General features: G+C 41.0%; 1 protein-coding gene across 4 annotated transcripts in view; it reads right to left on the bottom strand.

The window, feature by feature from the left end:
* The window catches only part of Pcnx4 (pecanex homolog 4), a 44,062-nt gene that overhangs the window by 12,842 nt on the left and 8,086 nt on the right, over positions 1-23,134 (bottom strand). For 3 of the 4 annotated variants that reach the window (XM_006516175.3, XM_006516177.3, NM_026327.3), the window contains exons 3-7: positions 11,756-11,935; positions 11,014-11,528; positions 10,689-10,789; positions 10,452-10,571; positions 112-475 (exon numbers count right to left, since the gene is read on the bottom strand). In XM_006516175.3, the coding sequence (XP_006516238.1) occupies positions 112-475; positions 10,452-10,571; positions 10,689-10,789; positions 11,014-11,528; positions 11,756-11,935 (1,280 nt within the window). Of the gene's footprint in view, positions 1-111; positions 476-10,451; positions 10,572-10,688; positions 10,790-11,013; positions 11,529-11,755; positions 11,936-12,854; positions 13,000-23,134 lie in introns of all 4 variants that reach the window. The other variant, XM_006516176.4, reaches the window with a different exon arrangement.

Genomic DNA, 23,134 nt, shown 5'->3' with positions numbered 1-23,134 from the left:
GCTTGTTTTATTTATTTTTTCCTCCCTCCCTCCCTTCCTCTCTCCCTCCCTTCCTCCCATACCTCAAATATAACAGAAAGAATTATTTTTTAGGCCCAGCTTACCACTCACCTAAACTTCCCGCCGCCATGGCGGTCTGCAGTGCCGCAGTCAGCCTGGGGACCATCTGGTGGTAGAACACACTGTCGGTGCACACACAGGCTGCAGTGCCCACTGCTCCTGGCCAGCTCTGAACTGGACGAGGAAACCCCACCAAGAAAACAGGAAGTGTGAAGAGGGGCAGTAGAGGAGATGACAGTAGTGTTGAAAGAACTATAATACCCAGCACGAAGGGAGCGAATACAGTGTTGAGGACACACAAAGTCGTTGTTGTTTTCCTATGCTGTTTTTTTTCTGTCCACAATGCCAAAAGTACAGTCACAGCAAACTGCAACTTAGTGATGAACTGAATCAAACGGTCTCGCATGATACCGATCTGTGGATACAGAAAAATCATTATCTTAACAAATGTGTTATGAATTCCAGAAAATCACATGAGAAAAAAAATCACATAATGATTATATTACTGCCTCAGTATTTTGAGGGGACAGCCTCAGCATGCAATTCCTTGTTATAATTTTCTGGAACCTCAAAAGCAATAAAGGAGAAACCAGGTTTATCAGTTTGGTGTTTTGAGGAAGGATCTCAAGTAGCCTAGGCTGGCCTCAAACTTGCTCTGTTGTTGAAGATGACCTCGCACTCCTGAGACTCTTGGCCTCCTCCTAAGGGCGCGGAACACAGACCTGTGCTTGCATTGGCAGGCTCTGGCGTGCTTGGGATCTGCCACGCCAACTCACCACTCCACCAAGTGGGCTATGCTTTCAACCCAAGTTTGGTGTCTCTAAAAAGTAAATTATGCTACACCACTTAAATGTTATAGGTAGACAATCACAAGCTATTAAATTAGGTGACCAGGATAAACTCTAGGAAAACACATTTATTGAGGTAACAGAAGAAAAACACTAGACTGATAACAAAAGATTGAATTAAACTACATTGAATTAGTATTTTTATATTCAAAGTACAGGTTTGTTAGGGAGGTTTAATTTCTAAAATGTAGTACAATGATTAAAATTATAATGGTATTATGTGTTCAGCTAAGTACTATTTTATGTTACTATTTTCCTTTTTCAATTAATTTTTTTCTCTTTGACAATGTCATACATGCATACATGCATACAATGCATTCTGATTATATTCCCATAATCCTCTCTGATTTCCTCCCCTCTCTACGCATCCTCTCTTCCCTACAAATCCTTCCCTCACACTCATGACTTTTGGTTTTGTGACCGAGTTTAATCAGAGGCAACTATGTGACACTGAATTTGGACCTGTCCACTGGAGTCTGGTGGGCTTACCGGTAGGTACAAATTTGAAAATAATGACTCTCAAACTGCTCATTCAGAATAGCTGAGATTTGTATGCCTTCAATATTACAAAATACTATAACACTTAAATATTAATATAAATATAAAATGGTAGTTTTTATATAAAACTAAAATATAAATATTTTATATAAAACATTTAAATATAAATGTAAATTATTACTTTATATAAAATATGAAGTATTAGTATAAAATACAAACAATAAAACATTAATATTTACTAGATATCATGAAATATTAGGAATGATCAATACCAGTCCTTTACCAATCAACAACATCTCTTCCAGAGAATTTAAGTATGTGGAAAGCTTTTTAATCCAGTTTAGGTGGTCCTGGAACGTAAACCAGACACTATCACAAGGAAAGCTAAGTGTAGATATCTATACACACATGGCTTACACACACATCTTGAGGATACAGATGACACACTAGGTACTAGACAACTCAGTCCCACACCATATGAAAAGGACCAAGCTGCATGATCAAGCAGGATTTAGGAATATAAAGCTGGTTTAACAGTCAAAGCTCAACACATCACACTTTGTTAAGAAACACAGAGAAAAGCATTTGACAAACTCTAGCATCCATCCTTCATGACAAAAGTATTTCCTTAGCAATGAAGGGCACGTTACAAGATCTCTGCGGAATGTTTAATGAGAAAGGACTGACATGTTGAAGGTGGAACACTTTCCTCCTGAAATGCTGCTTGCCCTCTTCATTCAACTCAACATTTCCTGCCTCTCAACCTGAAACTAAACAGAACAACAACAGCAAGATGGCGCTTTACACTCTGAGGACACCGTGGGTGGGTGGGTGGGTGGCCCAAGGGGAAGTGGGGCGCTTCCCTAGTCTGAGGGTCATGGCTGACAGGGCAAACCACACAGGTGGGAAGTTGAGGAAGGTCAGGGCAATCTCCCAGCTCTGACTGACTAGCAACCCGGTGCTTCCATGTTTATACAGGTTTCACAGAATAAAGACAGACTAGTGATTATCTAGTGATACAGATTATGTGTTTGATTTTCATTACATGTCCATTGTCCATGGTTACAAGTTCAGTTACAGTTAGAAAATACAAACAGAACCGATTTTATTCTTATTATCCTACAACGTATGGTACAACCTTTCTTATCCTACAACTCCAATGTAAAGACTCTAAAGAATAACTACTCCAAAACAAACACGTTATTATATGATAGCCTGCTTTTAAGCTGACAGTGTTTGTAGTTTTAAAATACTCCAGACAAACAGAAAAATCTGAACCGGTCTTTTATGAGTCACAAGTACATATACCTAACTTCCTCTACTGTATGTTTCATCACCTACACTATAGAGTAGGAGACGTTTACTTTACTCAGCTTATCTTAGGCACTGAGTTCTGCTCTTCCACAGGAGTGCCCAGGTCCCCGTATCTTTGCACTACTTTTCAGAGAGCACTAAGCCTATAATAAAGAGAGACCTTGACTCTGTAACCTGTCCTCCTGGCCAGTCAGTGTTTGTTAACTGTCTCTGTTTACACTACTCCAATCATACTGTTAGAGTTAGTTCAGGGGCAGCACCCCCAAGAAGATTCCATGAGTAATGGCCTCATTTAGCAATGTGCTTAATTATCACTGGGGCATAAAGAAGTCCTCCAAAGAGTGGTCAAATAAAGTTAATTTTAGGATTTTCCTAAAAAAGACTCAGACATACTATTCTCAGGAAAAGATATAAAATGAATAATGTTGCAACTCCCCAAGAATGCAACACGTGGTGACCAAACCCCCAAAGTTAGCGACAAAAGGACTCCTGCAGCAGCAGTCAGCTCAGCCTTGCTGGAACTGTGTCAGGCCCCTATGATGGCTGCATGACTCTTGCTGTTTCCAGTCGATATGCTGTGCCATATTGTCATAACAGAAATATCAGGGAACAAGTGCTGAGAGAATGTGGAATAGCTGGAGGGACCTCATCTATCGCTAACAATGCAGTTACAAAATGGTATAGTCAGAAGCATGAAATGTGGATTATTGTATGACCAGATTTCTTAGGTACACATCTGTAGTGGCTATTCCTGGTTGTCAACTTGACAATATTTGGAATGAACTACAGTCCGGAATTGGAAGGCTCACCAGTGACCCTTATCTGGAGGCTTGGAGATCCTTATCTGGATCTTGGTTTGAAGATCTTGAGCCATAGTGGCTATGGATTCCAGAAGATTGAATCTCCGAGTTAAGGAACACACCTTTAATCTGGGCTACTCCTTTCATCTGGGATTAAAGGTGTGGTGGAACACACCTTTAATCTGGGCTACACCTTTTGCTGGAGACAATATAAGGACATTGGAAGAAGGGAGTCTAGCTCTTGCTCTTGCTCCTTTGCCTGCTTGCTGCGTGAGACTGAGTAACTGCTAGATCCTTGGACTTCCATTCACAGCTGCGACTGAACAATTGTTGGGAATTCGGCTGCCGACTGTAAGTCATCAATAAATTCCTTTACTATTTAGAGATTATCCATAAGTTCTGTGACTCTAGAGAACCCTGACTAATACAGAAGTTGGTACCAGGAGTGGTTCTAGAGTAACAGAAGTACAGGATGAATCTTTTAAAATACTGGAATTGGCTTGTTGATCCACCAGCACTTTCAAATATTGAAACCTCTCCAGATTCTCTCCCTCCTGGGAGCTCAGAGAATTTTGAAGACCCATGGTTGAAACTATATTCCGAACTTAAAGAAGCTAATGCCCTTGATTTTCTTAATGAATTAGGTGATTCAGTGCACAAAGCTTTCTACAAGATGGGGAAAAAATCGAAAAATGATTTTACTGGCTGGCTGCTCTTAGTATCTGTGGAAAAAATGATGAATGAAAGGAAGGAGTTGTGTGATAAAATCGAAAGGCTCCAGACACAAGTAAACGATCTAAAAGTTGCTAAGTGTGTCCTTGAGGAGAATCTTCTCTCTTGTAGCAATAGAGCTCAAGTTGCAGAAAATCAAACAGAAACTCTCATTGTAAGGTTGGCTGAACTACAGAGAAAATTCAAGTCTCAGCCTCAGAGTGTGTCGACAGTTAAAGTAAGGGCTCTAATTGGCAAAGAATGGGATCCTACAACATGGGACGGGGATGTGTGGGAAGACCATGTTGAAGCTGAGAATTTTGAATCCTCAGATTCTCAAGGGTTTGCCCCACCTGAGGAAGTAGTACCCTCAGCCCCACCTCTTGAAATAATGCCTTCCCCACATGAGGAAATTAATTTTGCAGAGTCTGCTCACGGCCCACCAATAGTTTCTTCTAGACCTGTAACCAGACTCAAAGCAAAACAGGCTCCTAGAGGGGAGGTAGAAAGTATAGTCCATGAGGAAATTCGCTACACTACTAAGGAGCTTAATGAGTTTGCTAATTCATTCAAGCAGAAACCTGGTGAATATGTGTGGGAATGGATTTTAAGGGTGTGGGATAAGGGTGGAAGGAACATAAAACTAGAGCAGGCTGAGTTTATTGACATGGGTCCTCTGAGTAGAGATTCTAGGTTTAATACGGAAGCTCGCATAGTTAAAAAAGGTGTCAAAAGTTTGTTTGAATGGTTGGCTGAGGTGTTTATCAAAAGATGGCCTACTGGAAATGACTTGGAGATGCCTGATATTCCGTGGCTTAGTGTTGATGAAGGGATTTTAAGACTTAGGGAAATTGCAATGCTAGAGTGGATATATTGTGTAAAGCATAATTGTCCACAATGGGAAGGTCCAGAAGATATGCCTTTCACCAGCTCTATAAGACGCAAATTGGTGAGAGGGGCACCAGCACATTTGAAGGGTTTTGTTCTTTCCCTTTTCCTTGTGCCAGATCTTAGCATTGGAGATGCTTCTGCTCAATTAGATGAATTAAATTCACTGGGTTTAGTTGGATCCCGAGGTAACAAGGGCCAGGTGGCAGCATTGAATCGCCGGAGACAAGGTGATCCTAGTTATTATAATGGACAGCGTAGACAAAAGAATGTTTATAATAACATACCCAGTAATGGTCAGCACAGGAGAGGTGAAATTTATAATGGCATGACTCGGTTGGACCTTTGGTACTGGCTAACCTATCATGGTGTTTCCAGGAATGAAATACATAGGAAGCCTACTGCATATTTGTTTGATCTGTATAAGCAGAAAAATTCTCAAACAAATGAAAGAAAGGCTACATTAGATCGTGGTAAACAGCCAAATGAAAGAAAGGCTACATTAGATCGTGGTAAACAGCAATCTCGGCCAGTGAATCAATTTCCAGACTTGAGACAGTTTGCAGATCCAGAACCCCTTGAATGAAGGGGTGGCCAGGTTCCGCTGAGGAAGGATCTTGATAAGACACTCAAAGGTTTTGCTGTTACCCTTTCTCCAGTTCTTCCCCAGAGGGACCTACGGCCTTTTACAAGGGTAACTGTACACTGGGGAAAAGGAAATAATCAGACTTTTCGGGGTCTGCTGGATACTGGTTCTGAGTTGACACTGATCCCAGGGGATCCCAAGAAACATTGTGGCCCTCCAGTTAAAATAGGGGCTTATGGAGGGCAGGTGATTAATGGAGTTTTGACTGATGTCCGACTCACAGTAGGTCCAGTAGGTCCCCGGACACATCCTGTGGTGATTTCCCCAGTTCCAGAATGTATAATTGGATAGATATACTCAGAAATTGGCAGAATTCTCATATTGGTTCCCTGAACTGTAGAGTGAGGGCAATTATGGTTGGGAAGGCCAAATGGAAGCCTTTAGAGTTGCCTCTGCCAAAGAAAATAGTGAATCAAAAACAGTATCGTATTCCTGGAGGCATTGCAGAAATTACTGCCACTATCAAGGACTTGAAAGATGCAGGGGTGGTGGTTCCCACCTCATCTCCGTTTAACTCTCCTATCTGGCCAGTGCAGAAAACAGATGGATCATGGAGAATGACAGTTGATTATCGAAAACTAAATCAGGTAGTAGCTCCAATTGCAGCTGCTGTACCAGATGTAGTTTCCTTACTTGAGCAAATTAACACATCTCCTGGCACCTGGTATGCGGCTATTGATCTGGCAAATGCCTTCTTCTCAGTACCTGTCCATAAGGACCACCAGAAGCAATTTGCTTTCAGTTGGCAAGGCCAACAGTATACCTTCACAGTTTTGCATCAAGGATATATTAACTCTCCTGCCCTGTGTCATAATTTAATTAGAAGGGATCTTGATCGTTTGGATCTTCCACAAAATATCACATTGGTGCACTATATTGATGACATTATGCTGATTGGACCAAGTGAGCAGGAAGTAGCAACCACTTTGGACTCATTGGTAACACATATGCGTATCAGAGGATGGGAAATAAATCCAACCAAAATTCAAGGACCATCTACCTCAGTGAAATTCTTAGGAGTCCAGTGGTGTGGGGCATGCAGAGATATTCCTTCTAAGGTGAAAGATAAGTTATTGCACCTGGCCCCTCCTACAACCAAGAAAGAAGCACAACGTTTAGTGGGTCTATTTGGATTCTGGAGACAACACATCCCTCACTTGGGTGTGTTACTTAGGCCTATTTACCAAGTGACTCGGAAAGCTGCTAGCTTTGTGTGGGGCCTGGAACAGGAGAAGGCCCTTCAACAGGTCCAGGCTGCTGTGCAGGCTGCTCTACCACTTGGACCATATGACCCAGCAGATCCGATGGTACTTGAGGTGTCTGTGGCTGATAGAGATGCTGTTTGGAGCCTCTGGCAGGCCCCTGTAGGTGAATCACAGAAAAGGCCTTTGGGATTTTGGAGCAAAGCTCTACCATCATCTGCAGACAACTATTCTCCCTTTGAAAAACAGCTCTTGGCCTGCTATTGGGCCTTAGTGGAAACTGAACGTCTGACAATAGGACACCAAGTCACTATGCGACCTGAACTACCCATCATGAGCTGGGTACTATCAGACCCTGCAAGTCATAAAGTGGGACGTGCACAGCAGCAGTCTATTATCAAATGGAAGTGGTATATACGTGATCGGGCCAGAGCAGGTCCTGAAGGCACAAGCAAGTTACATGAAGAAGTTGCTCAAATGCCTATGGTTTCTACTCCTGTTACAATGCCATCTGCTGCCAAGCATGCACCTATAGCCTCATGGGGTGTTCCCTATGATCAACTGACCGAAGAGGAGAAGACTAGAGCCTGGTTTACTGATGGCTCTGCACGTTATGCAGGCACCACCCAGAAGTGGACAGCTGCAGCATTACAACCCCTTTCTGGGACAACCTTGAAAGACACAGGTGAAGGGAAATCTTCACAGTGGGCAGAACTTCGGGCAGTACACATGGTATTACAGTTTGTTTGCAAGAAGAAATGGCCAGATGTACGATTATACACTGACTCATGGGCTGTAGCCAATGGATTGGCTGGATGGTCAGGGACTTGGAAAGATCACAATTGGAAAATTGGTGAGAAAGACATCTGGGGAAGAAGTATGTGGATAGATCTCTCCAAATGGGCAAAGGATGTGAAGATATTTGTGTCCCATGTAAATGCTCACCAAAAGGTGACTTCAGCTGAGGAGGAGTTCAATAATCAAGTGGATAAGATGACCCGTTCTGTGGACAATCAGCCTCTCTCCCCAGCCATCCCTGTCATTGCTCAATGGGCACATGAACAAAGTGGCCATGGTGGTCGAGATGGAGGTTATGCTTGGGCTCAGCAACATGGGCTTCCACTCACCAAGGCTGACCTGGCTACAGCTGCTGCTGATTGCCAGATTTGCCAACAGCAGAAACCAACACTGAGCCCCAGATATGGCACCATTCCTCGGGGTGACCAGCCAGCAACCTGGTGGCAGGTTGACTACATTGGACCACTTCCTTCGTGGAAAGGACAGCGTTTTGTTCTTACTGGAGTAGATACTTATTCTGGTTATGGATTTGCCTTTCCTGCACGTAATGCCTCTGCTAAAACCACCATTCACGGACTGACAGAATGCCTTATCTATCGTCATGGTATTCCACACAGTATTGCTTCTGACCAAGGAACTCATTTCACAGCCAGAGAAGTACGACAGTGGGCCCACGATCATGGAATTCACTGGTCTTACCACGTTCCCCATCATCCTGAAGCAGCTGGTCTGATAGAAAGATGGAATGGCCTTTTGAAGACGCAGTTACAGCGCCAATTAGGTGGTAACAGCTTGGAAGGCTGGGGCAGAGTTCTTCAGAAGGCAGTATATGCTTTGAATCAGCGCTCGATATATGGTACAGTTTCACCCATAGCCAGGATTCATGGGTCCAGGAATCAAGGGGTGGAAAACGGAATAGTTCCACTTACTATCACTCCTAGTGACCCTCTAGGAAAATTTTTGCTTCCTGTCCCCATAACTCTAGGTTCTGCTGGCTTAGAAGTTTTGGCTCCAGAGAGGGGAGTGCTCCTACCAGGAGCTACAACAAACATTTCATTGAACTGGAAGCTCAGACTTCCCCCTGGTCATTTTGGGCTTCTAATGCCCTTAAACCAACAGGCTAAAAAAGGAATAACAGTGTTAGGAGGGGTGATAGATCCAGATTACCATGGGGAAATTGGATTACCTCTTCACAATGGTGGTAAGCAAGATTATGTCTGGAGTGCAGGAGATCCCTTAGGGCGTCTCTTAGTACTACCATGTCCTGTGATTAAAGTCAATGGGAAACTACAACAGCCTAATCCAAGCAGGATGACAAAGGACGCAGACCCATCAGGAATGAAGGTATGGGTCAATCCTCCAGGAAAAGAGCCAAGACCTGCTGAGGTGCTGGCTGAAGGTGAAGGAAATACAGAATGGGTAGTAGAGGAAGGTAGTTATAAATACCAATTAAGGCCACGTAACCAGTTGCAGAAACGAGGATTATAAAGTAATATGAATGCCCATTGTAAATTTACTAATGCGTTTGCGATTGTACGAGGGATAGTTATATCATGTTAGGCGTATTTACAACCTTGTTATTGTTTCATGTGAACATGAGATATTATTTGTGTCAAGTTGACAAGGGGTGGATTGTAGTGGCTATTCCTGGTTGTCAACTTGACAATATTTGGAATGAACTACAGTCCGGAATTGGAAGGCTCACCAGTGACCCTTATCTGGAGGCTTGGAGATCCTTATCTGGATCTTGGTTTGAAGATCTTGAGCCATAGTGGCTATGGATTCCAGAAGATTGAATCTCCGAGTTAAGGAACACACCTTTAATCTGGGCTACTCCTTTCATCTGGGATTAAAGGTGTGGTGGAACACACCTTTAATCTGGGCTACACCTTTTGCTGGAGACAATATAAGGACATTGGAAGAAGGGAGTCTAGCTCTTGCTCTTGCTCCTTTGCCTGCTTGCTGCGTGAGACTGAGTAACTGCTAGATCCTTGGACTTCCATTCACAGCTGCGACTGAACAATTGTTGGGAATTCGGCTGCCGACTGTAAGTCATCAATAAATTCCTTTACTATTTAGAGATTATCCATAAGTTCTGTGACTCTAGAGAACCCTGACTAATACAACATCTATCACCCTCCCTCTCTCTGGCTCCACCATGGGAAATAAAAACCATGACCATACAAAAATATGTACACAAATGTTCACGGTAATATTCCTGTCAACACTGAAAAGCATAAACTTAAATATCTATCATCTGATGAGTGTATGAACCAAGTGGTACATGGACACGCTGGAATAGTATTTGACAATAAACAAGAAGTGCTGATACATGCTATGTGAGTGAACCTTGAGAACATATTAAAAAATTGAAGAAGAAAAAAAAAGACCACACATTCTACGATGCCATTTGGGTAAGTCATCCGTAAGGCGCAAATCCACGCAGAGAGAAAGTAGGTAAGTGGTGTCTGGGTCCGGAATAGCTACAGATGGTAGGGAGGCAGGATGGAGAATGGCCATTCAACAGTTAACATTAGGAATGTTGAAGGTGTTCTAAGGTCAGATCTCAATGATATTTGCACTACTCTGAAGATATACCATTGAATAAGAAGCCTTCAATTGGATGAGTTTGATTGTGAGTTAAAAAAAAAAAATCTCTCAACAGAGCTGTTAAAAATGCACTTACCAATAACAGCCTGATTCCTGTATCAAGGCTCCTGTTCCACCAGCAGTCTGTGCTGGACACCATGTGCACTGCTGATACAACCACAGTCTCCAGTAAAGCAGTTTCTGTATTCTGCCACACCTACAGTATACAAATGATCCACTTTCAGGTAGAATTCAGCAATCTAAGCAAACTGTTAATAAAAACCACAGTTACACTCAGCCACCGGCCGTGCTTCACAGTGCACACTGGAATTACCATTCTGAAAGCCCTGGTGAATCCAATGGAGACAGACACAGAGTGGAGCCCGTGTAAGGAGCTGTCCAGCGCAAGGAAGGCCACCATTGCCAAAGGGGACACTGAAGCAAAACAGACCAATGCATGGTGAGTCTGACTACTGCAGAAACTGCTCCTACCACAGTTTATCTTGGTAAATAGCTTTCGTGGGCACATTTAAGCAATTAGCTGAAAAGCTAATAAACAACAACAAAAAAATCATACATAAAGATTATGTCTATTTCATAAATGTGAGCAGTCTTCCCTAACTACAGTTTGTAAGAGTTGATAAATAGAACCTTCCTACCTAGAGTTAGCAAAATCCATCTGACAGCACCAATCTTCAGGAGCTTGTTTTGCTTGTCATAGAATACAGACACAGCGTGTATATCCTTCGGATAGAAAGGGTTTCGGAAAATCCCAAAGATGTAGATGCTTTGAGTTTCTCTCAGTATCCACACTATTGAAAGTAACACCATCAGGACATAGCCCACGACAGCCTGAGCGCCGCTTCTGGAGACCTGTGGGACGCTGACATAGTGATGCAGCAGCCCAGCCTCCAGGAGAGCCATGCCCAGCACAGCGATGAACAGAAAGCACTCCTTCCACGGGAACCAATGGCCTGAATTGCCTGGGCGAGCCTCATGACTGCTTCCTACCCTGTGCCTGGTCACACCGTACCGGAAGACCATGCTCACGTCACTTGGGTTAAGACTCAGTAAGAACCCGAGTCCAGTCATGAAGAGAACCACTCCGACGGTGCTGGGAATGAAGTACGACACGACTGCTGCTCCAGCAGAAACGATGAACATGACCAATAACCTGGCGGGGAAAGAGGACAAAGACTTACTGGTTCAGTGGGTAAGATTCCCGCTGCCAAGCCCGATGACCCGAGTCCCTCCTGTAGAGCTCACATGGTGGAAGGAGATCTGACTCCTGAAAGAGCCCACGAGCACTTACTTCCACACCACAATAAATACAGAAAATGTGAAGAGGTAAAAACTGAAGTTACACCAAACTCCAAAACTCAGAACAATTCGACAACTTACCGTAGGTGAGTGGACATGGATGAACCCCCAAGACCAAACTCTAAAACCTGCTCCACTGCCCAAAAGAGAAGGGCGTCAGGTGGGGGCAGAGTCCCAAGTGCCCACAGGAAGGGCAGTAACACAAACAAGATGTGCAAAATCTGATTCATTTGCTCTAGAGCTGGAATATTTACAATAAACCTACAAGAAAAAGAAAAAAAAAACTTAAATCATACAAAGTAATAAGCCCACAGATAGCATATATCCCAAGAAAGCAAGCTTCCACGAAAGGCCCTACTTCCAAATGATCTGTATGTATTGTGACCATTGCCCTCAGCCAGCAATTACCTCAGCTGTGCAGAGCTTTACAGAATATGCAGATTCAAATATGCAAAGGAAGACACGATTACAGGTCGTCTGTAACACTAAATGCAGATCTCTAAAACACTGAATAGATGAGGTCAGAACATACTCTCCCTTAAGTCTACATCAGCTGAAATCCGACCAATGATTCTTTAGAGTTTATAATTTAAAACTGCAAGGAACTCTGGAGAGCCGGGGCAGCAGCAACATGCATTGATTAGCAGCCCTCCTCTTGTTCTCCCTGCTGTCTTTCCTCTGGGACTCAGACTCGGTGAGCAGCTCAGGCTATGCCTGGGAACTTCATTAGCATTAATAATGCTTTTATTTTAGATAAGAGATGTTATGGGTTTAAGATATATTTGTACAATAATATCTCCTCAGAGCAGGTGTGGTCCCTTTTTAATTGGAGAAAACTGATACTCGGTAAAATATTCAGGGTTAAACTAACAAAAATTATTTAAACCATTTAATAAAAATGTAAAACATAGGATAATGTTCTCGACCTACTGCTAATTTTTTTTCAGAATAAACAATATCAAATACTGTGTCAAGGGGCCAACAACAGGGACAAGTACTAATGGACTGCTATAGACTTTCAAGAGAAAAAGCCTCTGAGACTCATAATTACAGTGGAACTGTGCCTGAATACCTGAGCTATTCAGAACTAAAGACAATGTCAACACTTCAGCTTTAAGAGCTTCTGTAGTGCGAATGTAAGCACACATTAACTATGGCCGTAACAACGATCTAGACATACTTGCTCATGGGCATGCTTGGCCTACACCAGGCAACACACTGCTTCACACTGGATGCCTTTCAGATTGTTTAAGCAGGGAACAGACAGTGAGCACAAGGCTAATACGTGGTGTTAAGTCAGAGGACACATTTTCCACCAGTGAAATCTGAAATAAAATACACTCCATTCTGAGAAAAAAAAAGTCCAGAAAACAAAAGGAATCAAATAACGCAGAACAAGCCGAAGGTGGTGAAGGGCGACAGGTTAGACTGCTGTCCAGACAACCTTCCCTTCCAAAACACACCCAAGAACAGACTGGCATGAGACAGCCACGCTCAGGAAATAGTTTCAATAAAGCTTTACCTGAAACCTTTTTCTTTTAGTAAGCAATGTCATAGCAACAGCATTTATCAGACATTATAAACAAATATAAGGTTATTATATAAGAAATATAAACATATAATTAGCCAAATAGTAATTATTTTGTCCTATATATAACTTGACCTATAAAAGATTGTTATTGTAGTTAATTACTTTCTATGAAAAAAATAATGTATCCGATAATGTAACAGAAATTTCCTAGCATTAAAAAAATCAGGTTTTAAGAAATTTAAGAAAAACTGGGCTTGAAATGATCAAATATAAAAAATATTTCAAATTCTATACATCTGAAGATCTACAAGTCATGAAAAAGAACTCCATACAGTGGCTAAGAGGCTGTAAATATAAATTATTTTCTCAGATAATTCCCAATTCTCTGAGCTAAGCACTGTAGATTTAATCCTACTTTTCATAATATAAAATTCATAGGAAGCCATTTACTATTAATACAATAGAACTGTACTATGGGCTCTATCTCTTCAGTCTTTTTTGCTATCTTTAGAGATAAAACTAAGAAACAGTTGGTATTTCTGTTCAGAGTGGGAGAGCACACATTATACAGCAGTTAGCTGCATCATCGTACTATAGCATCAGACAATACTACAGACTAGGCGTAAATGTCATCGTACCTACTACTCCCGGGCTCTGTGCACAGTCGTCTTTATGGTGCTTTTCTAAAAATGAAAGGTTAACTCTTCTGCATTAAAACTGATACTTTATTCTTTACAAATAGATGTAAGGCTTTCTCTGCCTCATGTTTTAGTCACAGTTAAAAAAAGAAAACTTTTAAATTATAAAACATTTAAACATTAAATCTAGCAGGAATTTAGTAAGAAATACTTTTCACTCTTTTATTTATAGATGAGAAATGATGTTTTAAAGAAAATACAGTGAAAGAACGTAGGACTATTTAAGCAGACATAGTCCAACAGGTATTAGTTTATGACTTCAGAAATTTTCTTTTTTCTTTTTCTTTTTCCGACTTCAGAAATTTAATAGTGAGAATAGTAACCTATCAATTTGAATTCTGACTCTGTGCTGTTAATTCCCACTGATGTGAGGAGAAAGACCACCAACCCAAATTAATTAAAGCAAGCTTTATTCCTGTACCTGGACTGTCGTTCCCTAAGGCAGGGCTCAAGAGATTAGAACTGGATATGGGGAAGATAAGGGGTTTTTTGGTTTTTTAGCTCAGCAGTAAGTAGGGGGTTTCCAAATGGGAGATTTAGCAGGCAAATAAACAGGGGTCACCAAGGCAGAGCATAAGTGTAAGAAGTTGGTCATAAGAACCTTCTAAAAAACATAAGGCATGGCTGCAAGGTGGTTCTAACAAAGTGGCCAAAACAACTTTCTGAAACAAAGGCATCCTTGCCATTCCTGAAACAGGCAGGTCAGAGCCAGTACTAGTTATGGCTACAGGTGGGGCACAGCCTAGTACTTGAGCCACAGATTTAATCATAACTAGGAATGGAAACCTATTCTGTCTTTTAGTTTGTCTTTACTGTAAGATGGCTTTCAAGCCAAGATCGAGGCAGACTGATTCATAAGAGACAGAGGCAGGAATATTTCTATGAGTTGAGACCAACCTGGTATGCATAGTAAGTTCCAAGATAGTCAGGACTACTTGACTATGTCTCAAACAAAAAAACCAAACAAACCAAAACCTCTAAAAACAAAACACCCAAAAACAATAGCAAAAAACAACCAACCAACCAAAATGTATTCTGAAAATTCTGAGTCTTATAAGTTAGAATTTTTAACAAAGTTATATGCGTGCATTCAACTTTATAGCTAACTTTTAAAAAAACAAGCATTTAATTGTAACTTGTTGGTAAATGTAGTGCTATTAGGAAATCAACTAAACTTTTTTGTTGTTGTTTTGAGACAGGGCTGCTCTGTGTAGCTCTGGTTGTCCTCAAACTCAGAAATCCACCTGCCTCTGCCTCCCAAGTGCTGGGACTAAAGGCGTGCGCCACCACTGCCCGGCTCCCTTAAATATCTCATTAGGTAAAGAATTGCATAGGGCTCACACTGTCCTCTGACCTATACATGCAGTAAAATTAGAAGAGGTTCAGAGTGGATGGCATCTGTGGTCTATGTCGGTCTTTGTTTTTTCAAATGTCAACTTAATCAAGTCCCTCACACAATACAACAGACTGGGTGGTTTAAAATAATAGAAATGTATATTCTCAAGGTTGAGAAAAGTTGAGGATGCTGGCTGTCCAAGACCACAGCGAGAATGTGAATGAGTGCTCACCCTCACGCTGCAGATGAAGCAGGCCTGCTGTGTCTCTCCTAAGGGCCTCACTGCAGCACAGGTTATGTGCTGGACCTGATCACCTTCAAAGGCCTTACTCCTAATTACATTGCATTCAGGCTTTGCAACTCACAACTGAGTCCACATATTTCATCCTTGCCCAGTTAAAGACAATGCAGGTCCTTCTTAAAAGAGAAAATGAGGACATGACTACTCCAAGGTATGGTGAAGAAGGTTTATTGTAGAGACAAGGAAGTTAACTGCTAATCCCACCGGCCAAGAATAAGACCAGAGCCACAGTTTAAAGCCAAATCTGAAGCAAGCTTTAATTAAATACTGGCCAGGTTGATGGACGCTCTGGCAAGGTCCATCTCTGGTTTCCCTGAAAACAGTCAGGAGTCACACCTTGTAGAGGCTTTAAAAGGCAACCCCACAAGGCTACCATATTCCCATCTGGTCCAAACAGGGGCAAGTATGTATCTTGACCTGTTTCCTGCTTATTTAATGGAATGAAAACATGGCTCCTTGTCTCCCATAACAATGGCCTCCCTCCAGCATTTCAGGAAGTATCTGTCCTTGGGCAAGGGGCTCACAAGTTAGAGGCACATTTGTTTCATGGATGTTACACATAGTAATTAAAACCTAAAACATAACTGGCTCTCACAACAGCCAGAGGGTCCACACTGAATTCAGCCATGAGAGGAGAGGTGGGGTGGGAGAGGAAAAAGGAACAGAGGAGAGAAGAGGCTATGAGCCAAGAGGGGACCCGGCCAAAATGGCTGAGTCAAAATGGCTGAGTTTTATAGGGAAGAAAAGCTGAGGGAAGAGAGGGAAACGCAGGGTCAGGAGATGTTTAGGGTAGGGGGCAGGGTATGGCCCTGTAACAAGTACTTTTGATACTGAGAGTCTGGTGGCCAGTGTCTGCTTTGATATATTAAATATGCATCCCAGTTAGCCATTTGTCTAGAGTTTCTATAAGACCTAACACTTCTCAAGTACAAAAATACATTTTTGTCCCAGTGGTTCTCAAAGTCTTAACTTTTTCTATCATTAATTCTAAAATCTCATTTGGGTACCACCCAATGACCACCTAAATGTGCCTAATCTTATCTATCTACCAGCTACATCAGCTATGTGAAGCTCAAGGTACAACCCATTCTGGGGCAAAATCCCATTTCACCTGTGAACCTGAAGAACTAAGTGCAGGGCTTTCCACATGAATGATGGGTGATACAGGCTACTGAGGTGACATGCTCTCGGTATCCAATGTGAAAGGGAAAAAGGACTAGGTGGTTGGTTCCAAGGAAGTCCAGAACACAGTAAGATGAGCTGCATCAATCTTTTGGTTTGGGAGTAACTTTTTGGTTCTGCATTGGTGTCTCAGAGTCTGGAGTGGCTGTAGCCAGCACGGAACCTGGCAGATGTCATTCTCTTGGCTGAGAAGAATGGCCCCACCTTCAGAGCCCTAGGCAGAGGCCATGTGGCCTGAAGCTGATTTCAGAACTACTCCGGGCATCATTCTCTTCTTCATTCCAACACTGCACATCCACAGCTGGATAGTTCTGTCAGTCTGTCCTCCGAAATCCAAGGTCAGTAGCTTTCCCTCACTGTATTATCACCTTTCCACACGCTTATTTCAAACTGTCTGCTTCCAGGACACCACCCTGCACCAGCTTACCAGGACACCATCCTGTACCAGCTTACCAGGTGGCACACAGCCTCAGCCCTGTGTTCTCACCACAATTTGTCATAATGCAGATTGGAAATTTTCCAAATTTCATGTTCTGGTTCTTTTTTCCTGATTAATTTTCTTCACCTGGCCCCTTTTGCATTTTAATGTAAACAGTAAAGATATTATTTCTTCACACATTTGTTTTAAAATTTCCTTTCTCAGATATTCTATCATTTACAAGTTCTATCTTCCATGAAACATGAGCAAGAAACCAAGTTCTTTGCCAATTTATAAGAAAGGATTGCTTTTCTTCTGGTTTCCAGCTAAGATCTCATCAGAATTAATGCTGATGCCTCAATTTCTACCCTGCACACCCCAGATCTTTGAGTGTCTACCAATTGCTCAGTTATGTTACCTCCATTTTCTGTTTAGATATGTGTTATATAAACTGTTTGTCAGCTTGGGCTGCCATAACAAAATATATACTCAGAAACCTACACAACAGAGTAACCTAAACAACAGAAACACGTTTTCTCATAGTTTCAGAGTCAGTAGTTCAACACCCAGGTGCAAGGAGGATGGTTTGGTGAGGGCTCCCTTCCTGGCTTAGAGATGGTCACTGTTGTCTCTCACATGATGGAGATCAAGCGCTCCCACGTCTCTTTTAAAGGTACCAGTCCTTTCAGACCAAAGCCCACCTTTGTGGCATCCTCTTTCAAAGGCTCCATATTGAAATGACATCACATAGTTTAGGGATTTAATGAATGAGCTCTGCCATACCCAAACATGTGCTCCATCACATGCCTGTACATTTCTACCTGGTAGAGAAAGCTATAGTCTATACAAAGAGAAACAGAAACTAGATATTAAAAAGACAAACAAGTAGTTTTGCAAAATGCCTGTTTAGAAGATTTTCCATTTTTCTTCTACAACTAATTTAAAAACCATCATTCTGTCTACATTTTTAGTATTACAAAATTATGACTTTTCTATTCATTAAATTTGCCTTTTATATAATAGTAAGTGTATACATATTGAATTATACCTGATTAAAAATTACCTCGCTAGAAAGTTCTACTTCTTTCCCAAGGTTTTACCCAGCCTATATCATATTTTTTTTTTTAATAATCTTGATTTAACTTCTAGTCCACACTAACAGTCATAGATCAGAGCATCTCAACACATCCCACAGCTGTGCCTTCCTCCCAGGAGGCCAGCTCTAGCCTGACACACATACAAGTGAGACACATCCCCCTGCCCCAGATTCCCCCTTCACCTGCTGGGACCCTAGCAAGCCTAGAAGACTTGGGAAGCTCCATCTTCTTCCTGGTCCACACCTACATCAGCAGAAGTGGCCGATCAGCACACTGTACCCCAGCCCACAGATCCAACTGCCTCCCAGGAGGCCTGCTCAAACCAAAGACACATGGCTCCAACTGCCTCCTGGGAAGTCTGCTCCAACCCAGATACCCAGGCCAACCAACACCAGAGAAAACCAGATGGCGAAAGGCAAGAGCAAGATTTAATCAACAGAAGCCAACACAATATGGCACAATCAGAACCCAGCTCTCCTACTACCGCATGCCCCTGGTATCCTAAAATACCTGAAGAGCAAGACTATGATCTTGAATCCCAGCTCATGAAGACAATAGAGGCCTTTAAGGAGGATATAAATAATTCCCTTAAAGAAATAGAGGAAAACACAGGCAAACAGGCAGGAGCCTTTAAAGAGGAAACAAATGAATCCCTTAAAGAAATGTAGGAAAATACAAACAGGAGAAAGAAATGAATAAATCAAAAGATGGCCTAGTCGGCCATCACTGGAAAGAGAGGCCCATCGGACAGGCAAACTTTATATGCCCCAGTACAGGGGAACGCCAGGGCCAAAAAGGGGGAGTGGGTGGGTAGGGGAATGGGGGTGGGTAGGTATGGGAGACTTTTGGTATAGCATTGGAAATGTAAATGAGCTAAATACCTAATAAAAAATGGAAAAAGAAAAAAAAAAAGAAAAGAAATGAATAAATCAGTCCAAGACCTAAAAATGGAAATAGAAGTAATAAAGAAAAGACAAATGGAGGCAACCCCGGAGATGGGAAACCTAGGAAAGAGTACAGGAACTACAGACACAAGGATCAACAACAGAATACAAGAGATAGAAGAGAGAATCTCAGGTGCAGAAGATACCATAGAAAACATTGACACAACAGTCAAAGAAAACGCAAAATGCAAAAAGCTCCTAACCTAAAATATCCAGGAAATCCAGGACACAATGAGAAGACCAAACCTAAGAATAATAGGTATAGAAGAGAGTGAAGATTCCCAACTTAAAGGGCCAGAAAACATCTTCAACAATATTGTAGATGAAAACTTCCCTCACCTAAAGAAAGAGATGGCCATAAACATACAAGAAGCCTACAGATCATCAAATAAATTGGACTAGAAAAGAAAATCCTCCTGCCACATAATAATAAAAACACTAAATATAAAGAACAAAAAAAGAATATAAAAAGCTCTAAGGGGAAAAGGGCAATTAACACATAAAGACAGATCTATCAGAATTACACCAGACTTCTCAACAGAGACTTCAAATGCCAGAAAACTCTGGACAGATGTCTTGCAGACCCTAAGAGACCTCAGTTGCTAGCCCAGACTACTATACCCAGCAAAACTCTCAATTACAATAGATGGAGAAACCAAGATATTCCATGACAAAACCAAATTTAAACAATATCTTTCTACTAATCCAGCCCTACAGAGGATACTAGAAGGAAAACAACACAAGGAGGGTAACTACACTAAAAAACTCCACAAGTAATTAATCACAGCAAAACCAAAAGAATCACATATACACAGTAACACCTTTAACAACAAAATAACAGGAATTAACAGTCATTGGTCATTAACATCTCTCAACATCTATAGACTCAATTCACCAATAAAAAGATGCAGGCTAACAGACTGGATAGGTAAACAAGATCCACCATTTTGCTGCACACAGGAAACACATTTCAGCTACAAAGATAGATACTACGTCAGAGTAAATAAAGGTCTGAAAAAAGATTTTCCAAGCAAACGAACCCAAGAAACAAGCTGGATTAGCCATTCTAATATCCTATAAAATAGACTTTCAATCCAAAGTTATCAAAAGAGAGGGAGAAAGACAATTCATACTCATCAAAGGAAAAATCCACCAAGATGATGCCTTTTTTTTTTTGTTTTTTTTTTTTGTTTTTTTGTTTTTTTTTTTTGGTTTTAGGAGACAGGGTTTCTCTGTGTAGCCCTGGCTGTCCTGGAACTCACTCTGTAGACCAGGCTGGCCTCGAACTCAGAGATCTTCCTGCCTCTGCCTCCCAAGTGCTGGGATTAAAGGTGTGCGCCACCACGCCCAGTTTCAAGATGATGTCTTAATTCTGAACATCAATGCCCCAAATGCAAGGGCACCCACATTCATAAAAGAAAATGTACTAAAGCTCAAATCACACATTGAACCCCACACAATAAGAGTGGGGGACTTCAACTCCCCACTCCCACCAGTGGACAGGTCATCGAAACAGAAACTAAACAGAGAAACAATGAAAATAACATGTTTTTGAACCAAATGGACTTAACAAATATCTACAGAACCTTTCACCCCCAAACAAAAGAATATACCTTCTTCTCAGTACCTCACAGAATCTTCTCTAAAACTGGCCATATAATTGGGTACAAAGCAAGCTTCAACAGATCAAGAAGATTGAAATAACCCCTTGAATTCTATCTAATCACCATGGATTAAGGCTGGGCTCCAACAACAACAGAAACAAGAGAAAGCCTACATACTCATGGAAACTAAACAACTCTCTAGTCAATGATCACCTGATCAAGGAAGAAATAAAGAAATAAAAGACTTCCTAGAATTCAATGAAAATGAATGTACAACATACCCCAATTTATAGGATACAATGAAAGCAGTGCCAAGAGGAAAGTTCATAGCCTTCATAAAGAAACTTGAGATATCCCATACTAGCAACTTAACAGCACACCTGAAAGCTCTAGAACAAAAAGAAGCAAACACACCCAAGAGGAATAGTCAAATGCAGGAAATAGTCAAATGCAGGGCTGAAATCAATCAATTAGAAACAAAGAGAACAATACAAAGAATCAACAAAACCAAGAACTAGTTCTTTGAGAAAAATCAACAAGATTGACAAGCCCTTACCTAAACTAACTAAAAGACAGAGACATATCCAAATTAACAAAATCAGAAATGAAAAGGGAGATATAACAACAGAAACTGAAGAAATTTAAAAAAATCATTCAGTCTTACTTCAAAGCCCGTACTCCACAAAACTGGAAAATCTAAATGAAATGGATGAATTTCTAGACAGATACCACTTAGCACAGTAAAATCATGATCAGGTAAACTGAACAGTCTCATAACTCCTAAGGAAATAGAAGTAGTCATTAAAAGTCCCTGTCCCCCCCTCCCCCCAAAGCCCAGGGCCACATGGTTTTAGTGCAAATTCTACCACTTTCAAAGAAAAGCTAATACCAATACTCCTCAAATTATTCCACAAAATAGAAACAGAAGGAACACTACCCAAGTCATTCTATGAAGACACAGTTACCCTGATACCTAAACCACTCAAAGACTCAACAAAGAAAGAGAACCAATTTTGGTTTTGAACATTGATACAAAAATACTAAATAAAATTCTTATAAACCAAACCCAAGAACACATAAAAACATCATTCATCAGGATCAAGGAGACTTCATCTCAGGGATGCAGGGATGGCTTAGTATACGAAAATCCATCAACATAATTCACTATATAAACAAACTGAAAGAAAAAAACCCACTTGGTTATCTCATCAGACATTGAAAAGCCTTTGACAAAATTCAACACCCCTTCATGTTAAAAGTCTTGGAGAGATCAAGGATTCAAGGCATATTCCTAAACATAATAAAAGCAATATACAACAAGCTAATAGCCAACATAAAAGTAAATGGAGAGAAACTTGAAGCAATCCCATTAAAATCAGAGACACACAAGGCTGCCCACTGTCTCCTTATCTATTCAGTACTTGAAGTTCTAGCTAGAGCAGTAAGACAACACACAAGGAGATCAAAGGAAGAAGTCAAGGTATGACTATCTGAGGATGATGATAGTATACATAAGCAATCCCCAAAATTCTACCAGAGAACTATAGCTGATAAATGACTTCAGCAAAGTGGCTGGATATAAAATTAACTCAAAGAAATCAGTAGCCCTCCTCTATACAAAAGATAAAAAGGCAGAGAAAGACATTAGGGGAACAACACCCTTTACAATAATCACAAATAATATAAAATATCTTAGTATAACTCTTTCCAAGCAAATGAAAGGTCTGTATGACAATAACTTCAAGTACCTGAAGAAAGCAATTGAAGATATCAGAAGATGGAAAGATCTCCCATGTTCATTGATCAGTAAAATTAATATACCAAAAGCAATCTACAGATTCACTACAGATTCAATGCAATCCCCATCAAAATTCCAACACATTTTTTTTACAGACATTGAAAGAGCAAGTCTCAACTTCATATGGAAAAAACAAAAACAAAAAACCAGGATAGCAAAAACAATCCTGAACACTAAAAGAACTTCTGGAGGTATCACCATCCCTGACCTCAAGCTATACTAGAGAACAATAGTGATACATACTGCATAATATTTGTAAAGAAACAGTTTGATTAATGGAATAGAATCAAAGACCCAGAAATAAACTCACACACCTATTGACACTTGATTTTAGACAAGTCAAAACCATACAATGGAAAAAAAAGAAGCATCTTCAACAAATGGTGTTGGTCTAAGTAGATGTCTGCATGTAGAAGAATGCAAATAGATTGATATATATTGCCCGATCCAAAATCAAGTCCAAGTGGATCAAGGACCTTTACATAAAACCAGATACACTGAATCTAACGGAAGAGAAAGTGGGAAATAGCTTTGAGTACACTAATACAGGG

This window comes from Mus musculus, chromosome 12 (assembly GCF_000001635.26).
Source record: "Mus musculus strain C57BL/6J chromosome 12, GRCm38.p6 C57BL/6J".
In the NCBI taxonomy this organism is placed as follows: Eukaryota; Metazoa; Chordata; class Mammalia; order Rodentia; family Muridae; genus Mus; species Mus musculus.
This window is presented reverse-complemented; position numbering and strand designations above follow the sequence as displayed.